The 19,248-nt window shown below is 40.0% G+C and overlaps 1 protein-coding gene across 2 annotated transcripts in view; it reads right to left on the bottom strand.

The window, feature by feature from the left end:
* LOC127067902 (mucin-5AC-like) overlaps positions 1-19,248 on the bottom strand; it is a 234,005-nt gene that overhangs the window by 11,891 nt on the left and 202,866 nt on the right. The window contains exons 1-9 of one of the 2 annotated variants that reach the window (XM_051003325.1): positions 11,652-11,957; positions 9,411-11,401; positions 4,521-4,593; positions 4,299-4,339; positions 2,806-2,964; positions 1,259-2,359; positions 1,035-1,153; positions 792-952; positions 440-711 (exon numbers count right to left, since the gene is read on the bottom strand). In XM_051003325.1, the coding sequence (XP_050859282.1) occupies positions 440-711; positions 792-952; positions 1,035-1,153; positions 1,259-2,359; positions 2,806-2,964; positions 4,299-4,339; positions 4,521-4,593; positions 9,411-11,364 (3,880 nt within the window). In that variant the 5' untranslated portion in view covers positions 11,365-11,401; positions 11,652-11,957. Of the gene's footprint in view, positions 1-439; positions 712-791; positions 953-1,034; positions 1,154-1,258; positions 2,360-2,805; positions 2,965-4,298; positions 4,340-4,520; positions 4,594-9,410; positions 11,402-11,651; positions 11,958-19,248 lie in introns of those variants that run through there. The other variant, XM_051003315.1, reaches the window with a different exon arrangement.

The raw sequence follows: 19,248 nt of genomic DNA on the forward strand, positions 1-19,248 counted from the left end.
GAAAATGAGAGTTGGGCCATAGGTGCCTATTATGGCAGTCGTGTACTGTTCTGGCGAATTTTTATTCGACGGTTGTAACCACGTATCTCTCTCTCACCCTCCTACGTTTCTCATGCTTCTCGAAACCCCGAGGGCGTCGCACTCTTTGTTCTCTTCCGCGCGTTTCATCCGCGAACTTTCTCTTTGCCACCCTTACTACTATCGGTAGATATAACCACATCGACGTAACGACAAGCTAACGTTTCACGTTACGGTACCTTGTTATAACCGACTATCTTTCATCACTGTGAATTTTTTTACATACAAAAGTGGGAACTTGACTTTTTTAAATAGCAACCTGAAGTAGGATATCAGTAGGAAGTAAGCAGTTAAGAGTTATAATTTATTTTCGAGTGTTCGGGCTATACTAGAGATAATGCAATAAACGACAATAACTCACCAGTAGGATCTCGGTAGGCGTCCATGTAGTGGGAACCTCCACTGTCGGGGGTGCTTTCACGACTATATGCAGCAACGTGCACACCGGGTGGTGGGAATCCTGGGACAGGCCTGATTCCTGGACCCCCGCTGAAGTTGACTGGTTCGTTCGCCGTGGAGAAGTCCACGGGTTCGGTCTGTTCCTCGATTGGTCGTGGTGCTGGAAAGCCTGGACCTACTGGAACCGCCACGGCTTCTCCATGACCCGTGGAGTATTGAGGACTTGGTGCACCACTAGAAAAATAAAATATATCGAATTATGTACATTTTTATCAAAATAAATAATATTTTGATTTCTTGGATCAAATAATTACCTATGAAGTCTATTCACGCTAAGATCCAATGTTTGGCCTTGAGGACTAGGGACTTGAGGACTAGCAGTCAAGTGAGGACTCGCAGCAGCTTGTGGGCTACCTCCGACAGTTTGACCTCCTCCATATTGTGGACTGAGGCTGCTTGATCCATAAGGAGGAGCCTGGAAATAATTTTGACAAGTCGTATGAAATTTCTTTCACAAATAGATATTACTTTTCAAATATTGCCAAATTTTAACCAACCTGTGGACTGGTCGAAGTAACACTCGACGTGGATAGATCCATTACTGAACCACCCGGAGAAGTCGGCGGACCACCAGGTTTTTGCATTTGTTGAACTTGTGCTACTGTCACGCATTTTACTATAATGTGTATAGAAATAATTAAAACGATCGTGAATAATTATTGTTATCGTAAGAAGAAAATTGTAGCTATATTACATGCTTTTATAAGTGAATAATACCCACCATCCTCTGTTTTCATCATGCCTGCTGCTGTAGCTGCAGCCATAACCATTTGATGTTGTTGTGCGGCTGCTGCAGCTTCTTGATGATAAACGCGTTCCTGTTCTTCGGGCGTCATGCCGGTCTGTCCTAAGTAATACATATTCGATCTTGAATGCAGCTGTTGTTGTTGCTGCTGCTGTTGTTGTTGTTGTTGTTGTTGTTGCTGCTGCTGTTGTTGCTGCTGTTGCTGCTGTTGAGCTTGGATTGGAGCACAAGTTTGTGCATCGTATCTTTCGTATGCTGACGTAGTACCTGGATCGTATGGTCGATGATTAGCAGCGTTGGCTATTGCATTTTCGTAACCTCTCGCAGCGGCGATCTCATTCGAATAAGTAACTACGGGTCGTGCGATATTGGTTGCTCCTGGATGCATATAAGCTCTCGCGTGTTCGGCAGATCTGTGATGATAAAGTTCTTCGCTAGTAGTAGCAGCGGCTGCAGCGGCTGCAGCAGCAGCCATCATTGCTGTAGACTCGTACGGTGATCTTTGTGACATTTGATGACTCATTCTCGTGTCTTCGACCATTGGCATGGGATAAGCAACGGTCGGTTGCATTGGCAAAACATGATGTGTTGGATGCTGATTAGGGTGATGTATACTTCCTCCTATGGTACCTCTTGACCCCATCGCATCCATTGATGAAAGTGAAGAGGAATTTGAGTCTTGATTCATATAAGAGTCGTATGTAGGTCGAACTGTTGGCGGAGGAGGCGGTGGTGGCGAATTCACACGGCACGATACAGTATCTTCCGTTTTAGGTACCAACAGGTCCGATGTATTTTGACCTCTACTTGGTAAAGGATTGCAGCAACTACCACTGGCGGTCATGTTCTCGGTTTTAGGAACTACCTTGCTTGGACGAGAAGGTGGACTTTCCTCTGACGTTTTCGGAGGCTTCACATTTATCCCTGTGCTTTTCGTCGAGGCATAGTAGTCGTAAGTCAAGGAACTTATCACTGGCTTTGTATCTTGACCCGCGGACGAGTACTGCGAATAGGACTTGCTGTCCATTGATGGTGGCAGTAGATTTGTGCTGATATATTCTGGAGGTATTCCTGACACTATTGTCAAAAAAAATTAATCATTTGAGATATAATGTCATAACGAGAAGCTGTATAGAAAATAAGTAGAAAGTTCTACTAAGTAGAAATCAAGATCAAAAGAAGTTCATCGATACTACATCGAAATTGCTCTTTCTTTCTCTCTCTCTCTCTCTCTCTCTCTTCCTCTCTCTCTCTCTCACACACACTCTTCCTTTATTTAAATATTATATGACTTTTAAAGAAAATTTGTCAGATATGTATTACAAAGAATAAACTCGAAATAATTATCGAATTGTTTTTATAAGACGCAAGATCGAAAATTGAATGCGTGTCCCGTAACAACCTACGCTCTGTGTCTACCTCTAACAGTTAATCCTTATCTCACAATAGGGCTTGATGTTGTGGCAGGATTTTCTTGACCAGCGAATGGGGCTCGAGCGAGGGATGCCGATGTTTTACCTTACCTTGTGCCTTGTGTCGTGCTTCGCGTGCGGCCTGCTTATTTGCCGCAGCTATGGGACACCCGGAGAGGCTTCTATGTGTGTTCCTATTAGAGCTGACATGACCACGGCCGTTGCAACCAGGCGTCGGGCATTTCAAAATAGTCTCATGCATCGCTAGAACTAGAGAGAACCCAGAGACACGTGGCGCCGATCAGAGACACACACACACACGGAATATGGAGGAATATTTTTTATGCTTATGAGCTTGTCATATCTAGTACAACCATGTAAACATGGATATAGTATCAAATATTATGCGTTGAGTATAATTATCACGATTGAGTATTACTCCTATTATCATTCTAAAGAGTACAAGGATTATAAGATAGGATTATCATCGATTATCGTGGATATCAAAAGGGTTCGAGATCGAGACATTTTAATAAAATAAACAACAGAAAACACGTAAAAATAAAATGTGTAGCATAGAGATTATAGGATTACAGGAATAATGAATAATAAGTAAGATTACACAACGTTATCAATAACGATAAATCAATGTGTAATGACAATCAAATATACCAAGCGGGTAGAGAGAAACACAAGAGATAAAGATATAATTAATAGAGAGATAAATTATAATGCGATTTGAAGTATTTCGTGTATTGTAAAGCACTGTATATTTTTTGGAAGGACACTAGTAGCAAAGTAAGGTGTTTAATTTGGTTTCGTACTGCTTGATAATATGTACCTGTGTTTTAATGTAGTGCAAGTGATCGTAAAAATATAGCGAAGGTTGAATTTGCAAAAAGTGACGCGTGAGATATCGCTCGAATGATCGCTTGAAATTTCAACGAATTTCGTTCGTACGACGTAGTACAGTTAAAGGTGGCCATGATATATAACAAGTAAAATATGGCATGTATGCCACATCTCATTACGATTTCTAAATGGGTATTAAAAGGCTGACGAAGGAAAAGTCGCAAGGTAATAATACTCAATCGCATAATCCTCCGTTCGATAGTTAGACGCACACGGAATGCCGAGGGTCCTTCGCACTTCTCGTGTCTCGAGTTCTCCACAGGTTCGTAGGTACGTCCAAGAAAACCAAGTTCGAGTGTGGTGATAAAACTCTCTACTATATAATAATAAACTACGAACACAAAAAACGAGATAAATGAAACGGAACAGAACGCAATAAATAAAGCTCTCTACCCCGCAAACAAAAAGCACAGAAAATGTGTAACAAAGACAGACAGACAAACAGACACACATAATGGAACGCAGGCTCGTTTTTTCCTCGTGTTGATCGTTTTACGATCTCATATGTCGATTTTAATGTACTCGCGACTATGTGAAGAAACGTTGTAATGAAACCAGTTTTTTATCTTTCATCATCGAATATTTTTAATATATCGCAATTATCGCTCCCTCACTTCGTCGTTTCAAAAAGGCGCTCTCGCAAAAAGAAGATGCACTACGATAAGGAATTTTTTAAATAAAAAAATACTCACTTTCGGGAGTTAGTTTATCCTTTCGTGGACAACCAGAAAGACTGTGAACAAATAAATATTAATGTTAATTTTGTTGTTTTCATTAATTCGGGAATTCGAACCGATCGATAAAGTTCGTTTCTATTCACTATTGAAATTCGATTTCACTGCAGAGAAACGCGTAGCTGTCTAATCAAACGGGGTAGAGGGTAAAGCGCGGATTAATTACCGATAATTGCTTACCTGCGGTGATGGGAATAGAGTCCGGTCACGTGACCCTGCCCCGTGCAACCTGGGGTTGGACACTTGTTGCCTTCTGTAACAAATCAAAGTGAAGTACGTGAATCCATGTTTGCTCGGTCGATTCTCCTTTTATGTAAATGTACAATATTTAATCTCAAATATTATCAATGAATTAATAAAATTCGAAAGGACACGAGTTTGATAAACAATAGTTGATTTCTATATATAATTACAAAGTATCATTCGTCAATTGTATCCTTTGAAGTAAATCAGAGGAATACGATATGTACGAAGTTGTGGTTGTATTTGTTTAATTTGAGATAATACAGCGTGCGTGCGATTTTATAATCATGTTCTGATGGGGTTATTGCTAACAATCTATTGTATGAAACTCGTTTTCTCTCGTGTTCTCTCTCTCTCTCTCTCTCTCTCTCTCTTCCTCTTTCTCTCTGTTAAATGCCATGCAATAATCGATATTTTGATTTAATACAAGCTTTACTTTTGCTACAAAATTAACGAAGAGAATATGTTCTGCGATTTCGATTCAACCGAATTTCGATTCAATTCAAAAATTATTTCGTAAAATTAATATTATATCAAATTTATATAATAAAGATATGTTGCTTTACAAGCAAAATGCACATGTGATATGTTGGCAGTGTATTACACCTGTACAATATTGTCGTCCATGTACCGAGTTGAATGCAAATTAACTATTAAATGGATGACAACCGAACATGTCCAACATCACGTCATTGTTTCGTGGGGTAGCAATAGTTAGTACGTGGGGTGCATATTCAATATATGTGTCGTTTGTTAATATATTCCGAGACTTTAATCCTTCTTCAAACAACTTTTTTACAGAAAAATTAAAACTTTTTTTTTTTCATTTTTTTGTCATTAGTCTTTATATTTTTAACGAACATATTTACAAAAAGGTTAAGCTAAGATATAGATATACGAATGGTCAGTCTGAAAATCCTGTAGTAGTCACGTATTCGCTCGAATAACCTCTGGGATTTCTGTCTACTACGGTTAATCCTCGGAGATTAGCACGGGTATATATGGTCGCCCTAGAATCTTCAACGAGATAAAGAAGTAAATTCCCTCTTTAGACGAATAAAATTAATGATTTCTAAATAAAAAAAAAAATTAGTTCGAAATTTATAGATTGTAACAGAAAAAAATAAGAGTAGGAATTTTATATCTCTCATTTGTTACTTTTTCTTTTTAATTAGAGGTATAAATCACCTATTGATCTGCAAATATTGAAAATCGAAGATGTGATAATAAATATAAATATCTAAGATGTTACTACCATTACTTTTATTTTAAATAATATCTAATATAGTTTATAATTGCGAACTTCTAAAAATGTTTCTTCGGGTTTTTTTTTTATAACTACTCCCTTCTAATACTTCGTGAAACTACGGCCGATGCCAGACGAGAAGACCATAGCCAAACAACCGACATCAGCATCTGTCGTGTACTAACTGCACCTTAATAGTAGGTATGGTATACACCATGACGATCACGTTCGTGTTCTCTGAGTGACCTCGCGTGACCAGACAATTACAGGTTGCCAATAAATGCGGGTAGTCGAGAAGTATCAATCTATTGGGATGAGACGAATGGCTCCTATTTTCTATTCTTAGACCAAGTCGAGAAAATAGTCAGTCTACGTTATGAGTTCTTCATAATTAAGTTATATATAATGAACAAATTTTATCATAAATTATTATTGACGTTGTTTATATCGATTACATTTAGATGCTCGTTGTTGTAATTTTATATTTATTTCGTTAAAGTAAACAAACGATTCGTACAAAAAATTTAACACCTACGGTATATATGTGCGTGTCTTTGTACATAGGTAAGTTTGTCATGTGTATCACAGGGGTCGAAGACGGATTCCGAGAGAACCTTAAGGATGAATCCAAGTTTAGGTTGGGGTGTCGAAGCTTTCCCCTGGAGTAAGCGCACTTTTATAAACTTTGTCGTGTACTAATCCCCCTCTAGCTCTGATCCCTCTAGCCAACTACGGCCGATCCTGAATCGGCTGCCATGACGGCAGAAAACTTCATCAGGTCGTCATTTCGCGTTCTAGAGAGTGAGATAGAGACGAACCCCGCTTAGATGTCCGCGTTCTCCTTAAGGCGACTGAAGTCGGACCACTTCGTAAATTGGATTACGACACGTGACGTCATTAGCAGCATACTTTATTTGCAGAGTTCCAACTTATGTCGGAATTAACGATAAAGAGTACTACCGTATCCGTTAAACGTGATCGGTGTTTTTAAAATTGTTGGAATAGAGACGGCCAAAGTTTTATTTGAAATTGGGTTTATAAGAAATCAGTACCTATTGCTACTATTTCAACAAACATTAATTGTAAATTGTCAGAAGAACTAATTAATTATAATCAGATTAATTAATTATAATTAAATTGCACGTAAAAATGTACCAGAATCATTTAATATTTCTATTTAGAGCGAAAGGCTTCTGGAACTCATGTCTTTTTAATTAGGATCCGTTTGAAAAACGGTAACGAGATAAGTGAGGATATGCGGTCAGCCACTGGTAGGATTAATAAATTAACTGTAAGGTTTTAAAACCGACTTGTCGTCGGTGGCTAAGCTCAAGAAAGGAGAAAAAACGAAGGGGAAGATAATGGTTCCGGTCAACAAAATGAATAGAGGCACGCACTGTTCTTTACGGATGTCTGAATAGACTTGTAACGAGTCAGTCGTACCACGATTCTTTCTCTTTTTGGTCCCTCGTATCGTCTCTTTTTTTCTGCAGGATCCTAAGTCAGGGTAGGTAGAGGGACAGAGGAAACGAGTGGAATCAAGGGGTGAGAATGAGGATGAGCGGTAGCCGCTGAGGGTGAGGCTGAGGCCGAGTGTGTAATTGTGTTATTTTGTAGCCATTTCACGTGAGGGTCACCGCGGGAGGGCCAAAGGTGTACATAAACACCAGAATTGTTTTATTCATTTGACTTGATGCAAACTTGACGCGTGCCATTCGTTCTCTTTCTCTCTCTCTCTCTCTCTCTCTCTCCCTCTTTCTTTCTTCCTCTCTTTTTCTCCCTCTTTCTTTTTCTCTTATTTACTATTTATTTTTTTTCCATTTTTTTTTTCTTTACTTTGATGTAACGGTTTTACCTTCTCATATTTCCAAGTAAGTATATCATTAAACGGTGTATACAACAACGATACTTTATTCAATGAATTCTTATTGAAGAAGGAAAAGAAATAGATTTATAGAAAAAAAGGAAAAAAATAAGGAAATAGTGAAGAATGATCACGAGACGAGTATTTACACACGGTGACGTTTGCCCTTAAAGGGAAAGGGAGCCCTCACGCGCGAGTAAACGCCCTTTTTATACGTACGGTCGCAAAGGCAGCGTAAAATTGAGTTACAGGGCAGTTTATTTTTTTATTAGCTAGATCGAGCTTGCCGCGGTGGTCTCAATGCGAAAAGGGTGGTTTTTGCGGCCGACGGATTTCCCGATAGTGGTTTTATGGCGTGTCAACACGCATTTGCGCGCGTGCGTGTAGACCCGTAAAAGTGTCGAAAAAAGGCAACACGCAATACGGCTGCTGAATCAAAATGATCAGAATTCAATTGCTGCGATTGTGAACAAGCTATAATGAAGAATTATATGATTTCGATAAAATTAATTCGTTTACATGTTGAATGTATTTAAAACTTTGCATTTGAATCTGAAACTTAATTTTGCATGAAAAATTGTTATATATTATAACGATATAAATATCTACCATTTTGATTGCTCGTATTTACACTAAATGATGATTTTTATAGAAAACGATTTCGAGACAGGGAAAGATAGAATTTCTTAAAACGTTTCATTTTCACAATTTCGGGTGGAGAAAATGTTAAGGGGATAATAACAGACGACAGCGGGGCGTAGCGTGGTAATAAGGCGGCTTGGAGCGGCTGCGATGCTAGTCACGTTTCCAGCCGCTGACAGCTGCGGCTTATACGTATGACGTGGTATCAACCCCAAATTTCCCCCGACTAGACACACCGTGTCAGGGCTGCCCTAAGACCCTGGAATGCACTCGAGTCTCTACCTGTCACGTTCCACTACGCTTCTTGTCACCTATACGATAAATTTTATCTGTTTCTTTCTATCTTCGTGCCTATCCTCATTTTTTCATTAGTACCGATCATTCAGGATATTACCTACATACATTTACGATTCTTTATCAATTAAAATGAATTTTTAGATAAATTACCGGATCACTAGTGGTTTCTAAAATATGATTTCTTCTTATAAAAGACTGTCATTTTATAATCATTATATATTGTATTAGATATTTGGTTAGTTGGTACGATAGCAGACTATTTTCTACTACTATTTATAATTAGAGTAAAAGTTGGGCAACGCTATCAATCAACGCAATTCAACATCTCCACTGCAGAATATCGATAAGCTCATGAAAAGGACACATAGAATATCTTCAACAGGAGAGACCTTGATTTAACGATTTGAGTCATCACCCCTCGCTTCGTAATTATTGATTTTCCGAGCTGCCCTAACTCCCCTAACTTCATAGAGAGAAAAGAGGGAGGGGGTGGGGAACTGAGAGACAGAGTGAGAAAGAGTAACGAAGTAACGGAATAAGCTGAAGAGTCCAAAATGCCGTTTGTGTCCTTCTTGCAATGTATAACGTATGAGTAAGAACTTTTTTACTATGCTCTCTTCATTAATATTTTAACTTTTTTTTGTTTATAATTAAATATGACGGACAGTTTCAAGATTAACAACAACAAGACATGTTATCGATTAGCATTTCGTTATTTTTAAACGTCATTTATAGCATGAGTAAGATGTTAATTTCCTAACTAATTCTCATTTCTCACCTCTACTGAGACTGGACGGAGACATGGACATTCCTGGTCTGTTGGCGTCGAACGTATTAGGTCTTTCTGGCATTTTCATTATATTTTCTTGTTGTCCCGTCCCACTTCCAGATGAACCATCAACAGTAGTTGTGGAACTGGAGGTGGTGCTGGTAGAAACAGCAGTGATCGAAATGCTGCTTACGTTGTTACTGTTCGAACTTCCATTAGTTCCACTATTGTTACTATTATTATTCACATTGTTGTTACTCGTATTCTTGTTGGTAACATTACGATTACAATTAGTTCCGTTGCTATTATTATTACTACTGTTATTCGTACTGCTGCTTCCGGTGTTACAATTGCTAACTGCAGCGACACTGACTACTCCTTCTCTAGTAATATCTTGAATAGCACTGGCAGCTCTAGAGCCTACTCCCGCGGGTTGAAGAATTGTATATTGTTTCGACGAATCTGGACTTGTCACTGAAGGAAGCCCTGTTGGACTTTTACTGCTCGGTACCGTATTTGATGTAGGATCGTGTACTGACACATGATGCGACTCCTCCTTCGATGACTTTAACTGCAGCAAGGAAACGGTCGGCGAGTGTTTGTCCTCCGTCGGTGATAAACCGGGAGGGACAGGTTGTGGAGTAGGCATCGTTGGACCAGGGCCTGGTGCTGGATAGCCCACGAAGGTAGCTGAAGCTGGATATGGACCGATAGGTGGTATGGGTGTCGCACCAACCGGTACCGTTGGTGTACTACGACAAGTATTTTTCGAATGATCGTTGTTAGGAGGTCTGAATGCAGAAGTTGCCGAGAATGGAGAATTCGTTGGTATTGGAGGACTAGAGGATGTTGCTGTAGGGGAGATCTTCATGTTATTTTCATGGTATTGCCTTTGATATCCCGCGTAGTGTTGGTGATGATGCGATTGTTGTTGTCTTCCGATAATGGAAGGGGACTGTGCATTTTTACACATCCTATCTCTGTCACGATCGTTCGTTCTATCTCCCGTGGTATCATCTTTATCAGGTGTAGGATCTGACATGTCGATTTCTAGTTCATTCGACGAATCGTCGACTAATTCGTTAAAGTCTGGTGGTTCGTATCTGGAATATTTATTATCCACTTGACGACCTTGGGGATCGACGTGAGTACCCACAAGATTTCTTTCGCTCCTGTCTTTACCGGCTAAAGATCGTACAGGCACCGGTCGGATCTTACCGGATTCGTTTTGACACGTATTGTTTACCTGACATTGAATATTCGCGCATTCGTTTTCAATTTTGATCAAGTTATCAAATTCTTTCTTGCCCTTCGTGGGATGCTGTTGTTTCATAAGTTCTTGTTTCATCGGTTGTTGCGATCTACCATTTCGATCGTGTTGACCGCGTAGCGTTATCACGTCTTTTAACGAACATCCAGCATCCGTGCTGGTTGTTGACGAGGTAGACAACGACGAAGGCGATAATTTTGGATTTTCTTTTTTCTCTTCGAAAAGATTTTCGAAATTAGACTCGTACCTGTCTTCCTCCGAATTTCCTCTTTGATACAAGGACCCTCTGGGCCCAGGCCAACTTCCAGACAAACTCTTTAAAGCTGCTTCCGTTTCTCTTATAAGAGTTTCATCATCTTCGGGTTCCTCGCAATGCTTACTAGACTTTCGAGCTGGACTTCCCGAATTTCCCGAAGCGAAAGCTCGTTTCTTCTGGGGTAAAGATATATTTTTATTTGGATCAGCGGCATCGACCGACTTGCGTATTTCATCATCACGAACACTTTTTCTTCTTCTTTTAGCAGCCGCGTCAGTCACCTCCATTTCTTTCGAAACGCTAGCTTGAGAGCCCTTTTTGTTTGTCAGTAATGGCTGTTGTTGCAATTGTTGTTGCTGCTGCTGTTGCTGTTGCGGTTGTTTAAGATTCGAACTGATCGACTCTGCTTCCAGCTTCCGCTTTTTGAGATGTGCCATCGCATTCTGCCCGCCTGGGACGCTGGTCAGTTCCACCCTGGAACACAAAAATTCCAGAGGATCAGCAAGTCTATTTTCCCATCGGATGCATCGATGTATTCAATTCGATCTACGAGTGCATCTTTCTTGTTCATCGTCGGCGCAATCTAATAAACACGGCTGTCGTTGATTCAGGATCAGTGCAATGGATATGAACGATTCGTAATCTTCGAATCGTGTCTTCTCAACGTGTTATCTACGTAATAGTGCTCTCGAGATCTGAACGATCATGTTTCGAAAAAGTTCACCTGTGATCCGTCGAGGGCACTGTTCCAAGAGCTGTGGCCCATTCCTGTGCAGCTGAAGTATATTCCCGCTTTCGATCGATTAATCGATAGAGATAGGCCCTCTAAATAAGGACACCTTTCTTATCTTTTTTTTTTATTTTTCTTTTCTTATCTCTATTTCGCTTTTTATCGAAGAATCGAGTTACGGGACAGTTCGTCGAAAATCAGACGCACGCGCCGAGGCTCGCGCTGAACACGCGCGTTCGCTGAATCGCGGTTGCGTATGGACGGAGGTTGCGCCACGTAAAAGCGCGTAGAACCCTTACAGTTGGGGTGCTCACGAGCTACTGTTCTATGTTTAAGTTAGTACGGGGTGGCGATCCTCTACAGCAAAGGGAAGGGATAAGGGCTTGCGCGTATAGCTTGCAGCTTCTGCTTCGTCGCGAAAAGTGGGGGCGGGTTCTGCGCACTGTCCACCCCCTTTAAGCTTCTCTCGAGCGCAATTCCCGGCCCCTCTATACACCCTCTTCGTCGTCTCGCCACCCCCTGGGACACAGGAGAAGGGGATACAGCTCCTAGATGCACACCACAATTTTCTCCTTCTATAAAGATAGATACATTGCGCACCTTTCTCCTTCTCTTTCTTCCATTATATTGCACTTCGATTTTTACTTCTATTCTACTATACCTGTTTTTCTATACGTAGCTTTATTTACGTATCCTACTTACTTTCCATCGGAAGTCGTAAATGTTGAAGAACTCTGTTATAAAAATGATAAATTTATATTTAATGCCAATATACATCTATATCGAGTGATTACATAATTACTAAATTAACCTTGGAAGTCACTTTTTCGTTACATATACGGCGATATTGGATAAAAGAAGTAAATGCGATACGTGATATAAGATTTTGGAAACTTAACAATTCTTACGTATTACTTTTGAAGTTAGATATTGTACGAAATAAGTGAATATATTGCATCGTCTGTAGATGAGTCAAGGTTTCATTCAGCTCAGCAAATCTTATATTGACTCGCTATACAAGTGAATATAGATATTCGTCTATGTAAGGTTTACAGCGATAATACGAACTGACGACTGAAATTAGATAAACGCTGCTTCTAGAAGACGGTCGAGGAAGAGTGGGATCAGCATCAGTGCTTAGCAGAGCTTCCGAGGATTCAGAGAAGCGAAAGAGCTTCTCTTAAACCTTAAACCTTCCTCAAACCACGGAGCCCGGAGTTTAGAGCGACGAACTCCTACGAAGGATCGCGGTGAATTGTACCCATACCCGAAATCGCAAGTTAAATCGCACCAACGGCTTAAGACATTATCACTTTTCTTCTTTGCGGACCGATGCTCACCCGTCCGAGAGTTTTCCTTAGAATGATAGAGAGTCGAAGAAAGAACGAACGAGAAAGAGTAGTAGAGAGGAAGAGAATCCCTTCGAGCAGGGGATCGATGCGTCCTCGTCCACCCTCCAATTACGTGCCATCCCTTACGGCCTGCGGGGAATAATTAGAAAGCAACCCTGGCACGGTTCGAGTAGATAGCCATAGATGTGTAAGACGAAGGATACTTTCGTGATGATCTTCGAAGAAAGTGCTTTCCTCGTCATTGTGATTTCCAATCGAATATACATTTCAAAAAGATAAAAAAAAAAGGTTTCATTTATTTACTATAGCAGATTAAAATTGTGAAATTATTTTCTTAATTGTGTTGTTACGTTAAAACCTATTCGCAGAATCTTAAACACGTAACGAGAAACATCATGACTCTTAACGAAGACGAAAGTCTTGTCGCCTCAAAATCCGTACTTGTCAATTAATTAGCGAGTGCTACCCATGGAAGAGGTTGGTGGGGAGAGTTGGTATCTAGGAAGATGAACACGCAGTAAAGCGGACGATGGCGCCTCCATTGGAAGGATTAGAGTATTAGACGACGTCACGTCACTGAAGTCTAAAGGAGCCTCCTTGGAACTGTGCTTTGGGAGATAGCCTAAACTTCAACATCCCCGATTTCCTCACCGCCTGCTGAACAACCTCTTGCCCTTCTCTTTCCTAATTCTAGCGTCCTTCTTCGAGCCCTCGACAATTCCAATTAAATAAACCGCTACCAGATCTATAACGGATGCGTTCTTAGCAGTTTTGTTACATACAAAAACGAATCTCTATACATATAAACGAAATTTGTCTTGAAATCATAAAAGGTCATTAAGTTTAGTTTTGTTTCACAATTAGATTATAAATCAAAGAGATCTTTATAAATCCGAACGAATTTATAGCGATTTGGAAAATCGGAATCGGTCTTGAATTTTCCAAGAGCATTAGAGCCTACTAAGCGCGTTCTTGGACGAATAGCTCGTACGTCTTTTTCTCGCCAACATTCGAGGGTGGGTAAGGTCGCCGGTAGGCGAGTACTGGATAATTTAAGGGTCTCTCACGCGTGGATAATGGGGAACTTGGCTAATGCACCCCACTTGGCACCACGTGGATTCACGCGAGTTTTGTGACTCTACTTCCACTTTTCGCACCCTTACTCGCCATGTTTCAAAAAGCGTCTTGGTGTTTTCATATATATATATATATATATATATATATATATACATATATATATTTATATATATGTATATATATATATATATATATATATATATATATATACACGCGCGCGTTTTACATATACATGACGCGGATTATAAAAACGTAACGCTATATTACTTTGCACGATGAAAATGCACAATACGTTAACAACTCCCATAGACCTGTTTCTCAATACTCATTGTGTTGTTTTAATTAGAAGTCATTGTCGTTTACTTTAGTGAACGATATTGCATTGTCCAAAGTATATTGAGATACGAGGTAGTCCAAGGCAGAATTCACAAAGGAATCTCGTTTAACGACTCTAGGACAGTTCTCAATCGGTCTATCGGTCGAGGGTGGTATTCTCATAGTCGTGATTCTTCGTTTTGCAGACTAACGACACCGAAATTGGCTTTATTTCTAAAGGGGGAGCCGCGATACTCTCAGTACTTCCTCCCTCTTATAGCTTCCAAAGGAGGAATCGAGGGAAGAAGATTTTAAAGCGGACTTCGTGTCGTGGCATTAGAGAAAGAGAAAAAAAAAAGAAAGAAAGAAAGAAAGAAATGCTGTGACTGAAACAGCTGCCCGGTTGGACATCGCTTGGTCGTTCGGCTCCGGGGAATAGTATTCCCTTCTCTTCGCTAACCGTTCGTCCATGCGTCCATCTCGTGCCCTTGCTTTATATTTTCTCTTTGCTCTCTCTAAGAGAAGAGCTTTACCCTCGCTCCACGAGCAGACGTCTTAAACCAATCGAATTCTTATCAAATATTTAACGCTGCTCGGGCCATCGCTTTAAGTGGAAGTTCCATTACTGGACCTTACTCGCCGAAAAGAAACTTTCTTCCATGATGTGTCTCACATATTTTGCTATTTTTCTATTCTCGAACGATAGAACAAAGCATCGATTTTTTCAACCAAAGAATATCCACGTCTTGTCGTTCATACGAGATTATACATCACGTTTTCTGTTTTATTCGCTATGATTGACACATTTCTACGATTCTGGTTAACGAGCGTGCTAGAAATCGATGGGTCAAATCGTCTAAGCTAAAGGTCGTTTTTGGTCCCTTTCGCCACACGGCAATACGTCACGCGTCCTGGTTTTGGGGCGTAATTAAAGAGAGCGCAGAACAGTATGACGCCTCGGGGCTGTCTGGGGTAAGGAACGGGATGAGGCGGGCACGTCGAGGGTATGAGGTATAAGGGATGTGTTTTACCGAGGGATACTTATACCATCCCTACGCGGCACATATTTTCATATAACAAAACCATCTGCGTGCCGCGCATAACAAATTTCAACTGATTTATAGTGCGGATGGGGTAGGCGGACGCAAATTTTCGCAGTTTCGCCACCATCGTCGTCTTTGCAAAATACGCGAACGAGTCTTTTCTCCTTCTAATGATTTTGATTCTATATACTATCCTTCCTGTTTCGTCGTGTTCGGACAATGCAAGTAACGATGTTTTTGATCGTGCTATCAGTAAAATTAAAACTGTTAACATTTCGATTAGCTCTGCGTAGAAATTGAAAAAGATCTTATGTCTCTGAAGGCCCAGCAATGATATCTGGAGGAAATGCGACCCTAAAGGGTTGCATGGGGGAGGTAGCAAAAGCGACTATGTACAGAAAGGGACAAAGTGGCGAAGGGGATGTTAAGAAGGGACTATGCTCGAACCAACCGGCAACGGAGCGAGCTATCGGATCAATAGTGTTGTAGTGACAAGTATCAAAGTGTGGATACGTACTCTTGCGTTTACTCAGACTCGAATTATTCAATCATCTTCGACAAAAAACAAAAAATTATCGAGTGTAATCTTACGCTATTCGATAATATTTCAAATTTTATCAATTAAAAACTCTGTTGCTTCTTTGTAGATCAGAACGATGTGTTACAAAGATCGAATTGTTTCCTATCAAAAGACTTCATTCTACAAGGTGTTATACGTGCGTGCGTACAGCTATAAAGCGAAAAAGGTCCGTAGCAGTTTGTTACCAGAAGCAGTTGTAACGGAAGGGCACGTAACGGGTAACATGATTACAAATATATCATAAGCCCTCGCACCCTTCTTAGAGCCCTTATTCTTAAAAGAAAGTAAGAGCGTGTCCTTCGACACGCGATACACGTGCGTTGCCTGTCAATGTGACCTTATCTCAACAAATCACTGCCGACCCGAAGAAATAAACACAAAGAAAGGACGGATTTGACGGGAAGATCGAGAAAGAAAGCTGTACAAGCCCTTGTTAAATTGAATTTACGGAGTACGTTTCTTCCATACTGTCTCAAGAAAGACAATACAGGATGAACGTAGGTATAGGAATACGTACAACAATGACAATACGTATGAACGATTACGAGATGTTGACTGACTATACGACCTGACATTTTTCCTCGTATTTTTTACTTTTCTAATTGATATCTAGAAACAGATATGCTTACTATTAGCCGCATGTATATTATACTAACAAATTTCATCGGTAGAACGAGACAAAATTTATTCGGTAAAACGGCTTCGTATAGAAAGAGATAACAGGGGAAAAGAAAACAGAAAAACAGAGAAACAAGAGTCAAGTATCGCACCGAGCTAGCCAGATATCCCAGAATGTTTTACGCCTCATTAAGCAACAATGTATTGTTGCCAGGGTGAATTATACCGGGCATGAGACGCCTGTCAAGACAAATGGCTCCAACCGGAGGTAATTGTGGGCTTTTATTAGCTCTGCTTGCTTTCTCCTCCTGGCTGCAAATCGCGCAACGGCTTTGGAGGCATCGCGCCAGTAACACCGTCAGAGGAGTACCAAAACAACGACGGAAGCGACGACAACCCTTTTCACTGGAGAGAGGGTAAAGTATCACTCCTTTCCCTCCCTTCCTTCTCTTTTGATGGCGTGTAATTACTCGCGTGACACTAACGTGGGAATGCGAATCTCATCTTCCTAATACTCGCCAAGTCATCTCTTTGCTTATATTCTTGACTACTGTATTCTTCATTGGAAACAAAGAATTTGTTCTATTTTGAAAAGTATTCGAAAAGTATTAAGAAAAACAAGAGGGGAGGACGATAAAGGTATGCATATGAGAGATTATGACAAAGTTGATATACTAGGAGTATATCCGATAAGACTACTGCGGTTAGCGTGTTTCTTAGAAGATATTTCACATACTGATATAGTTAATTACACAAGAGTTAAAAATTGTTGCAGTACGTGACTCAACATAGAATGTAAAGAAAGGATGCCATGTTCTCGACATTAGAATTAAGTTTTGTAAATATGAGATTTTAATCGATCGAGTTATTAACGGTTAAAACGTATCTACAAAAATCCTGACGTAAATCTAGAAATATCACCTCTCGTATTATAGACTGCTATATTGCAGTAAATATATCCTACATATATATATATATATATATATATATATATATATATATATATACATACATATATATACGAAACGATACGAAAAGTGAGACGAATAAATTCGTCGTTTCTCATCTTCGCCGATGCTGTCTCGTACTCAACGCGGAAGCCAAAATCGAGGTCTTTTTCCAGGGGGAAACACGACGTTTCGAAAGGCCGTATTTTCAGGAGGAAAGAGCCGCTATTCGCGCATTATTATGGCTCTAGGAGGCACGATTTACTCACACGAGCATATGCGGGCCAAGCTCGTCTTTCCATCCCTCCTTTGCACATACCGCCGAACTCCAACATAGTTCATGTATTTATGCATTTCCACCCAGCTTCACTTCTTCGCTTGAATCTACACTCTAATACTCCAACACGCTTCTTTCTCTCTCTCTCTCTCTCTTTCTGCCTGTTTTTCTCTTTCTATCGAAGACATCTACATATATCGCTCGAAGGCAATGCGACGTCAATGATCGCCTCTGTGTCGTACGAGATCTTCACGGTTTGAGAAAAGGGACGTTAATAGACTGGAAGGAAGGACGTGGAAGAGTTCATTGGAAAAACTATTCTTGAGCGAGCTGTAAATAATAATCGGTACTTAACCACCGCTTTTCTTCTTGCGAACTCGACGTGACCAAGATAGAGCGACAGCTATGCCCTATCAAGAAAGAAAAGTTTATTATTAGAAGCTTTAATAAATATACATATATGGTACACGAGATGTTTTTCTTCTTTTTCCTATGAGATATCGATCAGTTGACTAAAGCGTTAATAAAAAGGAAAGAATGATTTTTACCGTTTTTCTCGTCTTATCCGCCTACGTTAGCTTTCATTATTCAAGAGTCATATTTACTCATTGTATTCAATTCGGATTCACTTATGGTATGATTTACTAGAGGAAGGCGTACCTGGAACTCGGTGATGGGAATTTATCGGGGGATGGAGGCCACCCCTAAAAGCGAACGCGTATAAGGAAAACAGAGATAGACTTTCGGAGAAGGAGGGACTGCAATGGAAACGGCGGACAACGAAGGGAGAAGAAGATAAAGGGCGCGTCCTTTCCTCATATTCTATATTCCGTATGCTGGCTCATGAAAGTCCTAGGGATACCTTCCGAAATTCAAATTTACAGCACGTGCTCTACTCGAGTGACTCTCGTTGCATGACGATGCATATTAAGTTTGACCAATAAGTTCGATGTATGGAGAACGATTAAAATCTTATTCGAACATACCCACGCGAATGTCTTTTATTATTATCGATTCACACAGATATATATATATATATATATATATATATATATATATATATATACAGATATATATACATATAAAGATTCTTACGATAATAGAGACGAGTTCGAGATGACGATAGCTGAAACACAATAGCTTTATCGAAGGATATTGAATTTTTATCTACCTTTTCTACAAATAGTGGACGATATAAATATCTACTGATAAAGTACGATGCTTTAAAATGCATGTGATCCTTAAATCAAAAAGGTAATAATTGTGTTTAGTATAGTATATAGGTACGATTATCCAAGAAAAAAAAGATTGTGCCATCGATAGATATACTGTTAAATATCTACTAGTCGATTTTGCTGATTCTATATTATTCGGACCCTTTC

The sequence above is a fragment of the Vespula vulgaris genome, chromosome 1 (genome assembly GCF_905475345.1).
Source record: "Vespula vulgaris chromosome 1, iyVesVulg1.1, whole genome shotgun sequence".
Lineage (NCBI taxonomy): Eukaryota > Metazoa > Arthropoda > Insecta > Hymenoptera > Vespidae > Vespula > Vespula vulgaris.